Genomic DNA, 15,803 nt, shown 5'->3' on the forward strand with positions numbered 1-15,803 from the left:
GAACTTCCTTAATCTCATTATAATTGGTTACACCTAGAGTTACAAGATTTTAAATTGGTTAGTTAATATAATTGTTTTTTTTTAAACTACCTCAGCTAAAATTTTATGGTGAAAATATCATAAAATATCAAATATTAAAGAAAATATTTTCTACTTTTCATGCCAAAAATATTATCTTGCAGAAATAATATAAATAACATAATTTCAAGAGGTATTTAAAACTAATTTCATATCTTATTGTGGCTAAATAAAATAATGAGCTTTTGATGGAAAATCGTCAATCCCATCCTATAAGTTCCCTGAAGTGAATTGAACCTTTGTCCAAAAGATAAGAAAGAATCAAGGGTGTCGATAATGGAAACTATAAATGAAAAAAGAAGAGATAATCCTTTAAAAGACAACCTAACATACTGCCAAAAATAGAGATGTAATAAACCCAAACAAGAAAAGAGCAAGACTTTACATAAACTTGAAGATAAGTGTTATAAATTTGGCATGCAAGAACATTAGTCTTGCACTTGTCTCGTGCGAAAATATCTTACAAATTTATATCAAGTCTCTCATAAACAAAATGCAACTGAGATTAATTTTACTTATGAAGATGATTTTGAACGTCATAATGCTTATCTTGATGTTAATGATTTCTTTAAAAACCCAGATAAAACATATAACATATTTAGTGGTGGAATCCTTGGAAATAATTAAGATTTTTTATTTGTATTATGATATTTATTTTATTGTATTATCAATAAACAATGTCAATTTTATTTTAGTTAAATAGTAAACTTTAATTGAATTTTAAGTAGAGATATGTTTTTTTTATAATGAAGATTTATGTCTGGTAAACAATGCAACAATGCACATAATTCTTAAGAAAAAATAAATATTTTGATTATTTGACATTAACTAAAGCTAACGTTACCACAATATTATATCTAACAAATATGATTAAAGGTTCTAAAAGAGCTAATATTTTGTTATCAAATAACACAAAACTGGGCATCAAAGATGAATTATATTTACCCGAGTCTAGAAGAAATTGAACTAAGTTTTAACAATATACCTGCTAATGTTAATGATTACTATATTAAAACAATAAATGAAGGCAAAAAATAATAGCTTTATATTATTTAACAAGTTTCATGTTAAAAGCTTGTACGGGAAAAATTACTTGTTTTTTGTTCTAGAATTTATTATATGATCATGAAATTTTTTGAAACAAATATTGTGATATACTAAAAGTGTTCTGACTAAAAAATATTTATGCTTTGACATGATCAACATGGATATCTAGAATCAATAATGATGCAATGAATTGTTAAAAATTTACATGGGCATCCTTGAAAGAACCTAAAAATTCTTTTACCAAGTGAAGATCCATGAGTTACATGTTTTCAAGGTAAATTAATTGTTAAACCATCTCTATTAAAAGTTGTTATAGAATCACAATCAATTCAAGGAGATATGTGTGGACTTATTCATCTACCATATAGATTTTTTAGATATTTTATAGCATTGATAGATGTATCAAGTAAATGATCATATTTTTGCGTACTTTTTAGTCAAAACATTACCCTTGCTAGATAACTATTAATGTAAGTTCTTGATTATCCAATCAAGAAAATTTGATTGAACAATACTGATGAGTTTACTTTTCAAATATTTGATAATTTTTGTATTATACTGGAATTGATGTTGAACATCTTTTTGCACATATATATGCTTAAAATGATCTAGAAAAATCATTTATAAAATGTCTAAAATTAATTGCTAGACCATTACCTATGAAATCAAAATTGCTTACATTTATTTAGGGACATATTATATTACATGCTACATCATTGATTAAAATTAAACTAAGTGCTTACCATAAATATTCTTATTTGCAACTTGTTTTTAGTATACCATCAAATATATTTTATCTTTGAACTTTTAGTTATGCGATATATATGCCTATGCCACCCCCCACAAAGGACCAATATGGATCCACAATATAGAATATAAATTTATATTGGTTTCCTTTATATATTATTAGATTTCTTGAACCTTTGATTAATGATGTTTTTAAAACACATTTTGAATGAGTAAAATTTCCCATCATTAAGGAAAGAAAAATTAGTGCTTGAAGCTCAGTAAGAAAGTACTTGGAATAACTCAAAGTTATCTTATTTTGATCTAAGAACAAATCAATGTGAACTTAAGTTAAAAATATAATTCATTAATAAAATACTACAAATCAATTACCAGATGTTTTCACAAATAGTAAAATAGGGGTTAAATCCCCTATTCTACCTGCAAATGCACCATCTATGTTAGTGCAAAAGACTTGTTAGTAATAAATGAATTTATATCACTTTTGAAGTGCAAAAGACTTGTTAGTGCTAACAAAAAAAAAATCCCAGAAAACATAAATTACAATAAATAAATATTGGTACTTTTAAAAATTCCTCATCCATAAAACATACGATAAATATCATGTTAAAATTATCTCCTAATATTGATTCTTCTAAAGTGGGACCTCTTGAAAAGATCTAGGTAACTATAAATAATGAGATCTTTATAAACTATGTTTACATATAAGAGATTTTAAATCAAAATAAAATTGTTATAAATAATGCATTTGCATTAAAGGTTGTTTTTGACATCATCAGGCGTGATGATAAAATTGAACCACAAGCTATCAAAAAATAACGATATAGAAATGATTTATTAATGTGGAAAGAAGCAATTCAAACAAAGTTAAATTCAAATGCAAAATGTGAAGTATTTGGACTTGTAGTTTATATACCTAAAAGTATTATGTCTATTGGGTATAAGTGTGTTTTTGTTAGAATGAAATGAAAATAATGAAATTGTTTGGTATAAGGCACAATTTGTTGCATAAGGTTTATCACAAAGACTTGGCTTTGATTACGAGGAGACTTATTCTCTATTTATTGATGCAATCACTTTTGGATTTTTGATTGATTTAGTAGTTTTATAAAGTTTAGATACATGTGTTAATTGATGTATTTACAACATATCTATAGGGATAATTAAATAAAGTTATCCATATGAAAATCCCTAAAAGATTCAAAATGCCTAAAGCCTATTATTATAAACTTGAAAGGGTTTATTTTATTAGATTATAAAAAAATTATTTATAAATTATGACAATCAAAGAAATAGGCAGATAGTATATATGGCTAAGGTAAATTATCCATTATATAAAAAAAATGAATTATCAACCATTGAAGATAATCCCACAATATTGTTTAAAGATAATATTGTCTGCATCACTCAATTTAGATAAGACTGCATTAAAATAAAATAAAACAAAAGATATCTCACCAAAATTATTTTATACTTATGAACTTCAATAAAATAAAAAAATGCCAAACCAATCAAGTGAAGTTATAATTTAACATATTTATTTATAAAGTCTTTACAAATCTCATCTTTCAAGAGACTTGTTTATAATATTGGAATGTATCATCTTAAATTTTTATCATAAGACATGTATTTTTGAGATGAAGTCAATGCAATTAATACTTCTTTTTCCTCATTTAGGTTTTTCCTATGAAGTTTTACATTACAAGATTTTAATGAGGCAATTTGATATTTTTATGAATTATAAAATATTTTAATATGAAACTTGAATTATATATATATATATATAATTTTTTAATTGAATTATAAAGTATTTAGAAATCACAAAAAAAATATTATATTTCTTTTCCTTCGCCTAAGCTTTTTTTACTTTGAGTTTTTTAATGCATGCTCATTGAAAAGGAAGTGTTATAAAATATGTAATTATATATATTGAATATTTACTAGAATCTCTTAAACTTTATAACTCTTGGGATAACTCCTGGGTTGGATTTAATCTCTTGATTTTTCATGGTACTTGAATTTTTTAAAGTGGTTTAATGTTTTTATTTTTTTCTCTTTTTTTTAATAAATAGACTACCTATATAATAATTTAACTATTGAAAAATATATAATAAAAGATATGCATTTATCTTTTAAATTTTATTTTAATATATATATATATATATTCTTACTTGTGATTTATTTTCTAATTTTTTTTCTCTAAACCACTCAATTATATAAAAAATATACAGGAGGGCAGTATAGAAATTAAGAAACATATTCAGGGATAAAACGGACTCTTAAAGCACCCTAGGTTTCCATGACATAAAAATACAGCACTCTGGCACTTGCGAGCCATCCCTCTCACTCTGTTTGTTGCGAAGCAAATTTAGGGTTTAAGGGGAACCAAAATGGGAGTTTTCACATTCGTTTGCAGGAGCTCCAGTAACGAGTGGAGCGCCAAGCAGATCTCAGACGGAAATATCGAGGCTTCCGCCTCCTCCACCTTCGAATTGCAAAGGAAACTCGTCCAGTCCGCTATCTCCGCTGATTCATCCGGCGCCGTGCAGTCCTCTTTCTCATACGTCACTCCTTCCTCCGCTGTTTTCCAGGTACTCGCCTCTCTTTCTCTCTATTTTTATCTAATTATTTTGATTTATAATCTCATGATGAATTATTATCGTCTTATTTGCTAATAAATCAGATAGTATTTATGCAAATATTTTATTATTTGAAATGCAATTGTCTTATTAATTAGGATTTATAGTGCTAAATATGGTAAGGGTGGATCTGGAATTTCACGACCGTTTTAGTTGTCTGATGGTATGGGTGAATTTTGTGTGGTATATAGGTGGTCATTGGTGGGAGCGCCGGTGGTGCCTGCTTTGGTGGTGGTGGTGCAGCAGCAGCTCCAGCAGGAGGTGCAGCAGCTGCAGCTGAAGCACCTGCTGCTGAGGAAAAAAAGAAGGAAGAGGAGCCTGAGAGTGATGATGATATGGGGTTCTCTCTTTTTGATTAAGCATATGCCTAGTTACTATTTCTTGCGTCTTTCTTCTCAATGGTTTACACTCATGTTGCAAAATTTTACTAGAACTGGTTAATTGGATTTAGATCAGATTAATTGTGTTTTTTGATTGGATACGGATTATATTCAATGAGTTCATATTTAGCATTTCATTGTGCTTTAAGCAGCATCTGGTTGGTGTATGGATTGCCAATTATTATGCGAATTGGTTCATCTTGTGATGCATGCGAATTGGTTCCAACATCAGTGTTGATTGTAGACTTGACACTAGTGCTGTTTTTTGCAATAGATTTTGGATTTGGTTTATTAGCAAGTGTTATTCATGACAATAGTTTTGAATGGATTGTTAATTATCATGCGACTTGGCTCTTGTCGTGTGGTTCTGTAGATAGTTGATTTAACACTAGAATGTGGTTTTCTGGATCATGTTTCGGGTTTGATCCATTAGCAACTGTTATTCATGACAATAGTTTCAAATGCGTTCAAGATTCAACGGTGCACCTTCTTGGCTGTGATTTTAATAGCTTAACTGGATAGGCTTCTGATGTTAGTATCTTATACATCCCCATATCTACTTTTCCACCATATAGCCGTGAACCTACACAATTTGGTCAGACGTTGACACTACAACTGCATTCACTATTGTTGCTTGTAATACAGCAGAGAGGATCATGGAAGGTGGTCCTTGTATGGCAGTACCTTAAAACATTGCAATTGACCATAGGGGATGATTCTTAATATTATTATCCAAAATAGTATTTCTCTTTGTGGATATACTGTCACAGGACACAAAACACTATTCATTACAATAGTGTTATGACCTTTGTCTCCTAGTTATTTTATCTTTTGCCTTGACTTTAGGGATAGGATGATCTTTTTACCATAACATAAATGTCTTTTTGAGGATTGTGCAAGGTTATTTTGGTAATTGGATTTTTAAATGCTCATTAAAACTACTAAAATAACCCTTTAATAAAATAATCCAATGCTTTCTATACAAGGGTGTTTCTTCAGGGAATAATTGCAATTTCATCACGGTTTGTTTGTTAATATTGTTAAGTCCCAAGGGTATTCTTGGGTTTTTCACCTAAAAAATAAAAAAGCTATTGACACGTACCTTACATGCACAGCCACTATGCTATCTTCAAGCAGGGTGTTTGGTTGGCTCCACCAGTTGTAGTTGTGATTTTAATACATCATTTGATATGGTTCCACCAGTTGTAGTTGTGATTTTACTACATCATTTGATATGTGATATGCTATCTTCAAGCAGGGTGTTTGGTTGGCTCCACCAGTTGTAGTTGTGATTTTAATACATCATTTGATATGGTTCCACCAGTTGTAGTTGTGATTTTACTACATCATTTGATATGTGATTTTACTACATCATTTGATTTGTTTCAGTGTTTTTTTTTACGAGTGATATTTGTATGGTGGTTCAATGTTATATGACATGAAATTCTTTTTGTCTTTTTCTTTTTTTAATTGAATTGCATGTTGGTCATGCGAAAAATCATACTAGCCTTTTAATTGTTTTTATTCAATCTTCTTTTTTTATTTGTAATTGTTTTATTTATATTGATTGTTTGTAATTGGATTTTATTTTTGATTTCATTCTTGATTATTTAATTATTTAATTTACTTTTAAATTTAGTTCTTTTATTGTTTTAATTTTTTTAATTTTTGAATTATTTTCTTGTTTGACTTTTTTTTTCAATTCCCCCTTTACACTTATTTTCATTTAAATTTTATATTAAATTTGGTTCTAAGTTTTTTAATTGATATGTCTTTAGACATTTTCTTAATGAATTTGTTTTTTTACAATTCTATTATTGGATATTTAATTTCATTTAATTTTTTTCTAGGCATTTAATTTCATTTCAGTTTTATGTTGAATTTAGTTATAATTCCTTTAATTGTTATTTTTTTGGCTTTATATTATTATTTTTTATTTTTTCACTTTCATCCCTCAATATTTATTTGATTAAGAATCTTTCTTTTTTGTTTTTTAGAGTTTGTTTTTAATGGGATTATTTCAATCTCATGATCTAGGTAATATATTTGAAAAAATAGCAATTAACTTGAGTTAATTTGTGTTCTTTTAAATATTTTTTAACACATTTTTTTGCTAATGTTTTTTTTTTTGCTTTTCTATTTATAAAGATTTTAATTTTATGTTGTAGATCATGTATTTGATTTGTTGATATAAGTTTACAGTCGAGTTCGTTAAAAGTTTTTTTTGTTATTTTTCTTTTCTTAGATAATTGTTTTTTGAAAAGAATTATATTTTTAAAGTGGTTTGTAATAAATTTCTTGATAAGATCTGGATTTAGAATTCAATAGGTTACAAGTTTTTTAAGATTTGAATGTTCGTCTGAGTTAGCTTAGTGTTTACGAATGTCTGTGAATTTTTTTAATCTTTAAAATTTGGTTTATTTTTTAATTAATATTTATTTTACTTGAGATTATATTTTTTTTATTAAATTGCATTCTTTTTGGGTTTTTCCTATCAAATTTTATCTTATTTTTTAATTGTATCTATAAATTTTTTTATTAATATTTTATTAATTTTATTTTTTAAAATTAAATTAGTTGATAATTATGCTTGTTGATTAAATATAGAAAACAAATTTCACGAAAAGTGACTTTTAAAGATTATATTAAGTTTAAGATACTCGCTCTTTTTCTTTATTCTTTTTTCTAAATTGACGTTTTATTTTTAGCCTTATTTTTTTAACTTTTGTTTTGTTGTTTTTTTAGTTTGATTTTCTCTCTCTGTTTTTTTATTTTTATTCTATTGGGTTACAATTTGTTGCACATGTGTGGCATCGTTGCGATTGTCCATTATCCAGGAAAAGTGGGATGCATGTGGTGTATTTTCAGCAAAATATAAAGAGATAAGAAATTCGTGTCTTTTATCATTAAAAATTTTGAATAGGAGTCACCACGTAATGTTTTAGTCACTAGGAATCCTAACTGATATATGAGATCGAGTACGGAGACTGGTTACGTAAAAAAAAGATATTAATATCCCAAATACGCTCTATCTAAGATAGACTGTATTATTTTATTTGTTCAAATCTAAAGTCATGTTATAGTTTTTAATCGTTGGTCTGTCTAAGGGTAAGAAAAGTCTTTCTCTGCAAGGAGATCTTTATCTTATCAAGTAAAACCTTAAGTGTTCTATGTCATTAATAAAAAAAAACTATCTTTTTAATATCAGGAATACGTTTTACATATAAATTCATAATCCCTGATATTAAAATAAAACAAAATAAATTTTTTTGTTGTTTTTGAAATTTTGACCAATATTCTCTTTACTTTAATAAATTAGTTATTAAAGTCAAAATGCATGCTAAAATAGTATTTTTGGTGTATGAAAAATACAATATGATTTTTTAACTTTGAGACACTTGATCGTTTTGGTCAAATGTGTCAACTTTCATATTGGTCCCTAATTTGTAATTTGCTCAATCAAGTCCTAAATTGCAAATCTTGATTTAAAAATCAATGCAATTGCATCCCTACTAAAAATCAAAAAATCCAATAGCAGCCCTAAAGTTGATTGTCTTTTTAATTTTTGGTTTTGATATTGTGCAATTTGACCCTTAATTGAGTAATAAATTTCTAATTTCTTTAATTGAGCCTTTGACTGGTTTTAATTCCAACCCCTATACTTACGCGTCTTTTCTGTTTTGGTTTTTGGTTTTGGATTTCTTCAATTAAGTTTTTAAATGACCATCAAACTTCAATATTGATGCAATTAAGCTCTTAATTTGATCAAATTAACTTTCAAAAATTATAATTTGACCCCAAAACTTTAATTTCTTCCAATTAAACCATAAATCGACTCCAAAATCAATTTTTCTTGCAATCAAACTCTCTATAAATTCAATTAAACCTTCAATAAAATTTAATTGAGTCCATAAACATCTGATTTTGGACTTTTCTTACTTAAATTGAATTTTCTTTGTCAACATGACTGTCATCAGTTAATGAAATACTATCAAGTTTTAATCTTTGTATTTTTTAACCTCCTCAACTAATTTTTAATCATTTTTAGGATGCGCTAACATCATTTTTCACTATTTATATTTTTTGATAATATTTTTGATTTGTTGTAGTTTATTATTTTTTTATGGGGGTCCAAAAATGGGTTATGACACAACTCAATAATTTTTTTTATTTCACCCTAGTATTTTTTAATTTAGAAATAATCCATCATATTACAAATGTTTTTCAATTTCATCTTCTATAATTTTTTAATCTTTCAAGTTTGGTCCTAATTATTTTAATTGCAATTGTTTTTGTTTGTGATAATTTCTTTGTTAAAAAACAAGTTTTATTTTTATTTTGCTCTTTATACTTGATATTTTTATCACTTTATACTTGGTCTATTTATCATCTTTTTTTTTAATCTTTATTTTTTCTAATATTATTTTTAGTTTTTTCTTTACACTTTGTTTTTGAAAAAATATTACTTTTTATTTTTTACACTTTGAATATTTATTACTCTACACTTGGTCTATTTATATCTTTCTTTTTATCTTATCTTTATTCTTTGATAATTTGTTTTTATTTTTTTCTTTACATATTTTTGTTCAAAAATTATTATACAAAGACTAGGAAATGACATTTCACTATAGCAACTGCAACATTATTTTCATTCTTCTACTACATTAAAAATTCACTTGAGATTTTACATGTCTTTATTAATGTATATGATCTGCTACTATATTTTATTATATATAAGTATCAATTTTTTGATTCACGATTGTATTTCTTACTTAATTTAAAAAAACAAGTTAATAACATCTACACATTAATTGTTTTGCTTTAGAAAAAATTATTTGATCTGCAATGAAACGAGTTGAATAAACACATTAGCACTTTATTTTTTTTGTATTTACTGGCATAGATGATCTCAATGTATTTAATTAAATGCATGGGCACTTTGTTTTTTTTGTATTTACTGGCATAGATGATCTCGATATATTTAATTAAATGCATGTATAAACCTTTTAATTTATAATTATATTAAAAAAAGAACTTTTGAAAAGCTTGTATGTTTTTTTTTTTTGTAAAAAGAAATTATTCCACCTAAACAATAACTAGTAAATCCTAATATGTTTTTGATTTGAAATTCAAATCCCTTTATAAAGATAATATTTAAAATATTTTTTTTAACGTGGTTATATTTAAAATATATTTTTTAGCGTGGTTATAAAACCTTGCTTGACGAGTTGACTCAGGACCTAGATGGCTTGAGGTCTTAATTAGGTTAAAAAAAAACAAAACTTGGGTTTGCAATTGACATTGTCAAGCTCGGGTGACCCACTAAGTTAACCTGAAACCCATTAACCTTCAGTTGAAACCTAATTTTTCTTTTATATATTTTTTTAATAAATTAAAAAAATTATAAAATTAATTTATGAATAGTTAGTCTTGCATATTTTACTACACTTCATATTTCTTGTTATATCCTTTATTTTTTTTTAACTTTTTGATATAAGATAATTAGTTTTTTTATAGTCTATACATGTATTGTTTCAAATTTTTTTAATATAAAATATTAATATTTTTATTTTTTTAAAATTTTTCTAAATTAACCCAAAATTTAACTTTTTAATTAAATCAACTCTCAAATCGGAATCGGGTTTAATATCAATGATTTTGAGCCACTGAAGCATACCCAAGAGATATTTGTTAATGCCGATGTGCTAGATTGGTTTATTTCTTGATAAAAAAAAAAAACTGGATACAGTTGAGGACAGTATGATTTATTTAATTTGAATTAAATTTGGGCAATCTCTTCTTCTATACGGGTGAAGATAGATTAAATCTATCAAATTAACAATCATATATGTAGCAATATTGGGAAGAAAAAAAGTATACGGTATTATTGTTTTATTCAAAAATAATATTTTTCATTTTTTTGGAATTGATCGGTAAGATTCTAGGTTGTGCTTAGTTAGCAATTCATGTTTTTTTTTTTTTAAATCTATATTTTTTTAATTATTATCTCATGTTAGTAACCAAATGATATTTTTTAATTTAGACTTGTTTATTTATAGCATGCACTACATTAAACATAATTTTAGTTGTAAAACTCAAGTCTAATTCAACAACTTTCTTAGCATGAAACTCGGGATTTATACGTGGTGCATCACATAAACAAACATAGCCTAAAGTCGTAAAACTTTAATCTAATTCAATAATGTTCTTAGCATGAAGCTCAAGGCGAGGTTAAAACGGTGCATCTCATAAATAAAGTTGTAAAACTAGAGCTCAATTCAACAACTTTCTTGGCATGTAGCTCGAGGTCCACATCATTGTTCAAAAATCCCGATTCTCCACTACCCCTTTCCATGTTCCTCCCTCCCTTGTACACTAGCCATTTTCTAAGTAGGTGCAGAAGTAATCAAGAATATGATGAACACCAAAGATGCACATGATTCTGGATAAAAATCATAGCTCAGATATCAAGTGATATGATTTTTATTCACTTAGGAGTACTGTCCTTTTCTCTTTGTATGGATTAAGCTGAAAAAAATAAAAAAATCTAAGAAATTTTTTAAGCATCCTTAGAACATCGAATCATTCTTTATATAAAACTGTCCTTTGAATCATGATAAACAGCAATCTTATTATAGGTGAAGTGTTGAACAAAACAATTACAGGTCAAACCTGTAAACTAATATCTTTAAACAATTAATGATAATTATAATTAATTCTATATGACTGAGGTATGATGTGGGTCAGATAATATTGTTTTATTATAACAGTAAAAGTAAAACGTACTTATAACATGAATAATTATTTGATATTATTAAACTTGATCTAATAAGTTAATTTTGAAATCTTTTAATTTGATTTATTATTATTTTTTAAGTTTAAAATATAATTGAATATGAATTAACAATGCATGACCAAATTAATTTCAGTGTGCAAAAGTAACCTGACTGACTATTAAAAAAATTATGATAATGAAATTGAAAAAAAAGAGATAAATATGATAAAAAAATATTTATTAACTCAATTCTTTGTCTATCATATGTTTAAAATAAAAATATATAAAAATTATTTGGATATGATTCAGTTGACTTGACCAATTTAAAGACAACTTGAATAATTATTAAAAAAGTTTAAGAAATAAATGAAAAAAATGAAATTAAAAAAAGAAGAGTTTCATTATTCACGATTCTCCTCCATGAACTCTCCCAGGTTTTCTTGATGTATTAGGTAATAATATTATTTTTTATACATGAATTATCAAAAATAATACTACTTGTTATACATGTATTAAAATTAATAAAAAGATGGACCAAGAAAATGTGGTGGGGGAAAAAATGCCCCCCTTTGTTCTTAACTAGGAAGAAGCTTTTGCCTTTCTTCCATTATAATTTTCCTTTTCATGCCATCCTAAGCTCCCATTATTCTCTGCCTCCTACACCGCCTTTTCCTTTACATTTTGCAAGCCCTAGAAGCCAGAGCCAGTAGTGCTACTCATCTTTCTTTCACTTTTCTGTCAAACACAGCAAGTTGCTAAGAACAAGAAAGATGGATGTGTTTGACTATCAACAACTTGTAAAGGCAACTGGGAGTTTCTCTCCTTCGAGACTTTTGGGCAAAGGAAGCCATGGATCAATCTACAAAGGCATACTTGAAGAAAATAAGCTTGTTGCAATCAAGAAATCATCATCTCTTGGTACTGATCATGTCTCTGCTGACAACTCCAAGAAACTTGAGAACGAAATATCCGTGCTATCTTCCCTACATGAAAGTCCATATGTCATCAACTTTCTTGGAACGAGTCTTTATCATCACAACTCAAAGAACAGGGTTTTGGTTATGGAGTTTATGCCTAATGGTTCTCTCCATGACCTGCTCCATGTTGATGCCACTCCACCACCATGGCCTAAACGTGTAGAAATCGCTATTCAAATTGCAAGGGCAGTCCAATTCCTTCATGAAGGCAAGCCTTTGGTTATCCATAGAGATATCAAATCTGCTAATATTTTGTTTGACATAAATTGGAAGGCTAAGTTGGCAGATTTTGGACTCTCAGTGTTGCAAGAAGACTCATCAAGTCATGATCATGCAACTCAACCGGCTGGCACTCTTGGGTACTTGGACCCTTCTTACACCACTCCAAGCAAACTAAGCACTAAGATTGATGTCTTCAGCTATGGAGTTGTTTTGTTAGAGATCATTAGTTGTCAGAAAGTGATTGATGTCTCGAGGTCGCCATCTTCAATTGTTGAGTGGGCAGTGCCATTGATTGAAGAGCAAAGATTGATGGAGATATGCGACACAAGAATTGCACTGCCAACATTCATGGAGGGCACGATTAAGCACTTGTTATATGTGGCAGCACGTTGTGTGTCTTGCAAGGAAGAAAATCGTCCATCCATTACTGAAATTGTTAAGGGGATGGATAAGAATTGTTTGGTTGAAAGAGTACAAATGCCCAGTTGGACAAGTCTGATGAGGAGCGTGATACTAACGAGAAGGCCAAGAGAATTGGCTGAGCAATGGCAGCAGGCAAAATGTGAAGATGCAAACTGTGACATTTCTAAAGGGATGAAGGCATATTTATGGGAGATATTGGCTTATATTACTACACTCGAATAATCATTTAAATGTTGGACTTTTTTCTTTTTTCCTTTCAAAATACCACATTCAACAGTAGTTTTTTTTTTTTGTTGGCGAACTAACACAACTACGAAAAAAATGCAGGAAATCAGCTATTGAAAATAGCGCAACAGAGGTTAAGCTTGATGCCCTGTGATTCTACATGCAGTTATGTTTCTCCTTTCTTTGCCATGATTACATTGATGAAGATGGGTCGCACCCAGTTGTGTAAGCGTCATCTGTGCAGTAAGGAAAACCTTTATCTGCCCAAAGGGTTATATTATTAATAGCATCGTCCAGGAAGCCAGGAAGAGTGGGACGCAAGCAAACGAATTGAATGTTCCCGAAATTCCTTTGCGTCTCTCGATATCTTGAAATTCTTGAGTGTGCTAAGATCGCCCATGTATTGATGTTCTGTGACATGTTTGATTTTGTTTACATTGATGAAATATTGTTTCGTAAAACATAGTTGTATTTTGTTTTGTCCTGTCTCTTGTCAACCAAACACAACTCTGTCTCGTGTTCTCTGTCTTAGTGCTAATGTCTTTTTTTCTTATTACAAAATAATAATTAATCGCTGCCCTACAGACTAACAAAAGAAAAAGATTATGTGACATGTTTAATTTTGTTAATTACATTGGTGAGAAGTTGTTTCCAGACAGAAATTATAATAGTTAAGATTACAAGCTTGATGACATGCATCGTGAGAGCAAAATATAGTTTTTTGAGTTTTGTTTTGTTTCAACACAAATCTGTCTGCACTCTCTACCTTAGCACTGTCTTTTTTCTCTCACGAAATATCGATCAAATGCTACCCTACAAACAAACAAAAGCAGAAGATTCATTACCGTCATGTATCTAGCTTCTGTAGCGCGCCATTGACATGATACAACGGAGAATTTTGAGGAAAAATTCGTATTTTTCGATCTTATATACAAGAAATTAACTAGCAAAAATCGTGATGCAGTGAGCATTAGAGACAAAAGATACTGTTCGATAAAGATAATTCAGGAGGTTCTTCCAAGACTGTTTGAGAGAAGTGGCCAAGATGCTATAACAGCACAGCCAACAAGATAATGCAAAGCGATATATTGATCCAGTTGCCAAGGGATTTCTTGAAGCAGCAACTAAAGATGAGCTTCATGTTCGACCTTTCTTTAAACCTCCCAGTAGTCTTGGCTCAAAGGTTAACCCTAAGCTCTCGGCGGGTTTTCTGTCATTCAATGTCTGCACAACAACATGAAGCTAGCTCCTACAACAATTGATGGATTCCATACACGAAGCATTTGATGAATTATCACCCCTTAGAGCTTAACTAGTTATGTCTTTCTAAGCCAGTGAATGTACATTAAATAAATTATAAAAAAGTACAAGCAGTTGAAAAAGAAGATAGGGCATGATAACTAATTTATAAAATTAAAACTAAAGAATAAAAAGAAAAATGAGAGAAATGCTATTTTATTAAGAGTTTTTTTTAAAGATATACCTTTATAGTTTTTATTTATATTTTTTATATTTATGTATAATGCTTAAAATTAGAAGCCTCTTACGATGTCTCAAGTCCTTGATAATAAAAGAATTAAACTACTAAAAAAATCATAATCTAATAAGGAATCTAACATTCTAATTAAATAAAAATTTTAATAAATTAGTCTTTTATAAATTCTTTTTCATCAAAGATTCATACATTAACTATAATTCATCTTTTAGCTATATTAAATTTTTTTATAAACTCTAAATCCTATTAGCCTAAATTCTAGTTAATATTGAACTTTAACACTTCCCCTTAATACCAACTGTCATTATTTTATTTTATTTCCTCTTTTTTCAAGATGTCTTGCTTTAATAGTGTTGATGTTGTTTATATTTCATCAAAATTTGATGAAGGTAGTTCACTATTATATTTAACATTAATTTTATTTTTTCAAACCATTTTTGTGTTTCTAAATATTCAACTAGATTCGTAACTTTTTCAAATAAGATTAATTTTTGGACTTGTACGTTTTCAATTTCTTGTAGCTTATCTTTAATGTTACCAATTAAAACAAAAATTTTATTGTAATTAATTTCTTATTTTTTACTATAGCTTTTTTCTTCTAATCTCACCTTGTACCTCTCTTTTTCTCTTTTGGTATTCTTCTTTTCTTTATAGATCCACTTAACATTTATTGACTTCTTTTTTTTTTTTTGTCTATAAACCAATTTTCATATGTTATTTTTCTTGCAATCTCCTCATCCATAGCAATTCTTCATTTTGAATCATTTATTGCTTCTCAAAATACTAGAATATCAC

The 15,803-nt window shown here is 28.1% G+C and overlaps 2 protein-coding genes across 2 annotated transcripts; both read left to right on the plus strand.

The window, feature by feature from the left end:
- Positions 1-4,180: 4,180 nt before the first annotated feature.
- Positions 4,181-5,045, plus strand: LOC105142145 (60S acidic ribosomal protein P3-like). Its single transcript, XM_011049654.1, has 2 exons — positions 4,181-4,463; positions 4,703-5,045. The coding sequence occupies exons 1-2, from the start codon at positions 4,263-4,265 to the stop codon at positions 4,868-4,870; spliced, it is 369 nt and encodes a 122-aa protein (XP_011047956.1). The 5' UTR covers positions 4,181-4,262; the 3' UTR covers positions 4,871-5,045.
- A 7,301-nt stretch (positions 5,046-12,346) lies between these two features.
- Positions 12,347-13,510, plus strand: LOC105142155 (serine/threonine-protein kinase-like protein At5g23170). The gene has a single exon (XM_011049665.1). It carries the CDS (start codon positions 12,437-12,439, stop codon positions 13,508-13,510), a length of 1,074 nt encoding a protein of 357 aa, XP_011047967.1. The 5' UTR covers positions 12,347-12,436.
- The last annotated feature ends 2,293 nt before the right edge of the window (positions 13,511-15,803 follow it).

Source organism: Populus euphratica, unplaced genomic scaffold, assembly GCF_000495115.2.
Source record: "Populus euphratica unplaced genomic scaffold, PopEup_1.0 scaffold268.1, whole genome shotgun sequence".
Classification (NCBI taxonomy): Eukaryota; Viridiplantae; Streptophyta; class Magnoliopsida; order Malpighiales; family Salicaceae; genus Populus; species Populus euphratica.

Bases quoted from the DNA above. Each gene is read 5' to 3' on its own strand.
- LOC105142145 (XM_011049654.1), top strand. From the start codon at position 4,263: ATGGGAGTTTTCACATTCGTTTGCAGGAGCTCCAGTAACGAGTGGAGC. The intron at 4,464-4,702 runs GTACTCGCCTCT...TGTGGTATATAG, and splicing joins CTTCCTCCGCTGTTTTCCAG to GTGGTCATTGGTGGGAGCGC.
- LOC105142155 (XM_011049665.1), top strand. From the start codon at position 12,437: ATGGATGTGTTTGACTATCAACAACTTGTAAAGGCAACTGGGAGTTTC.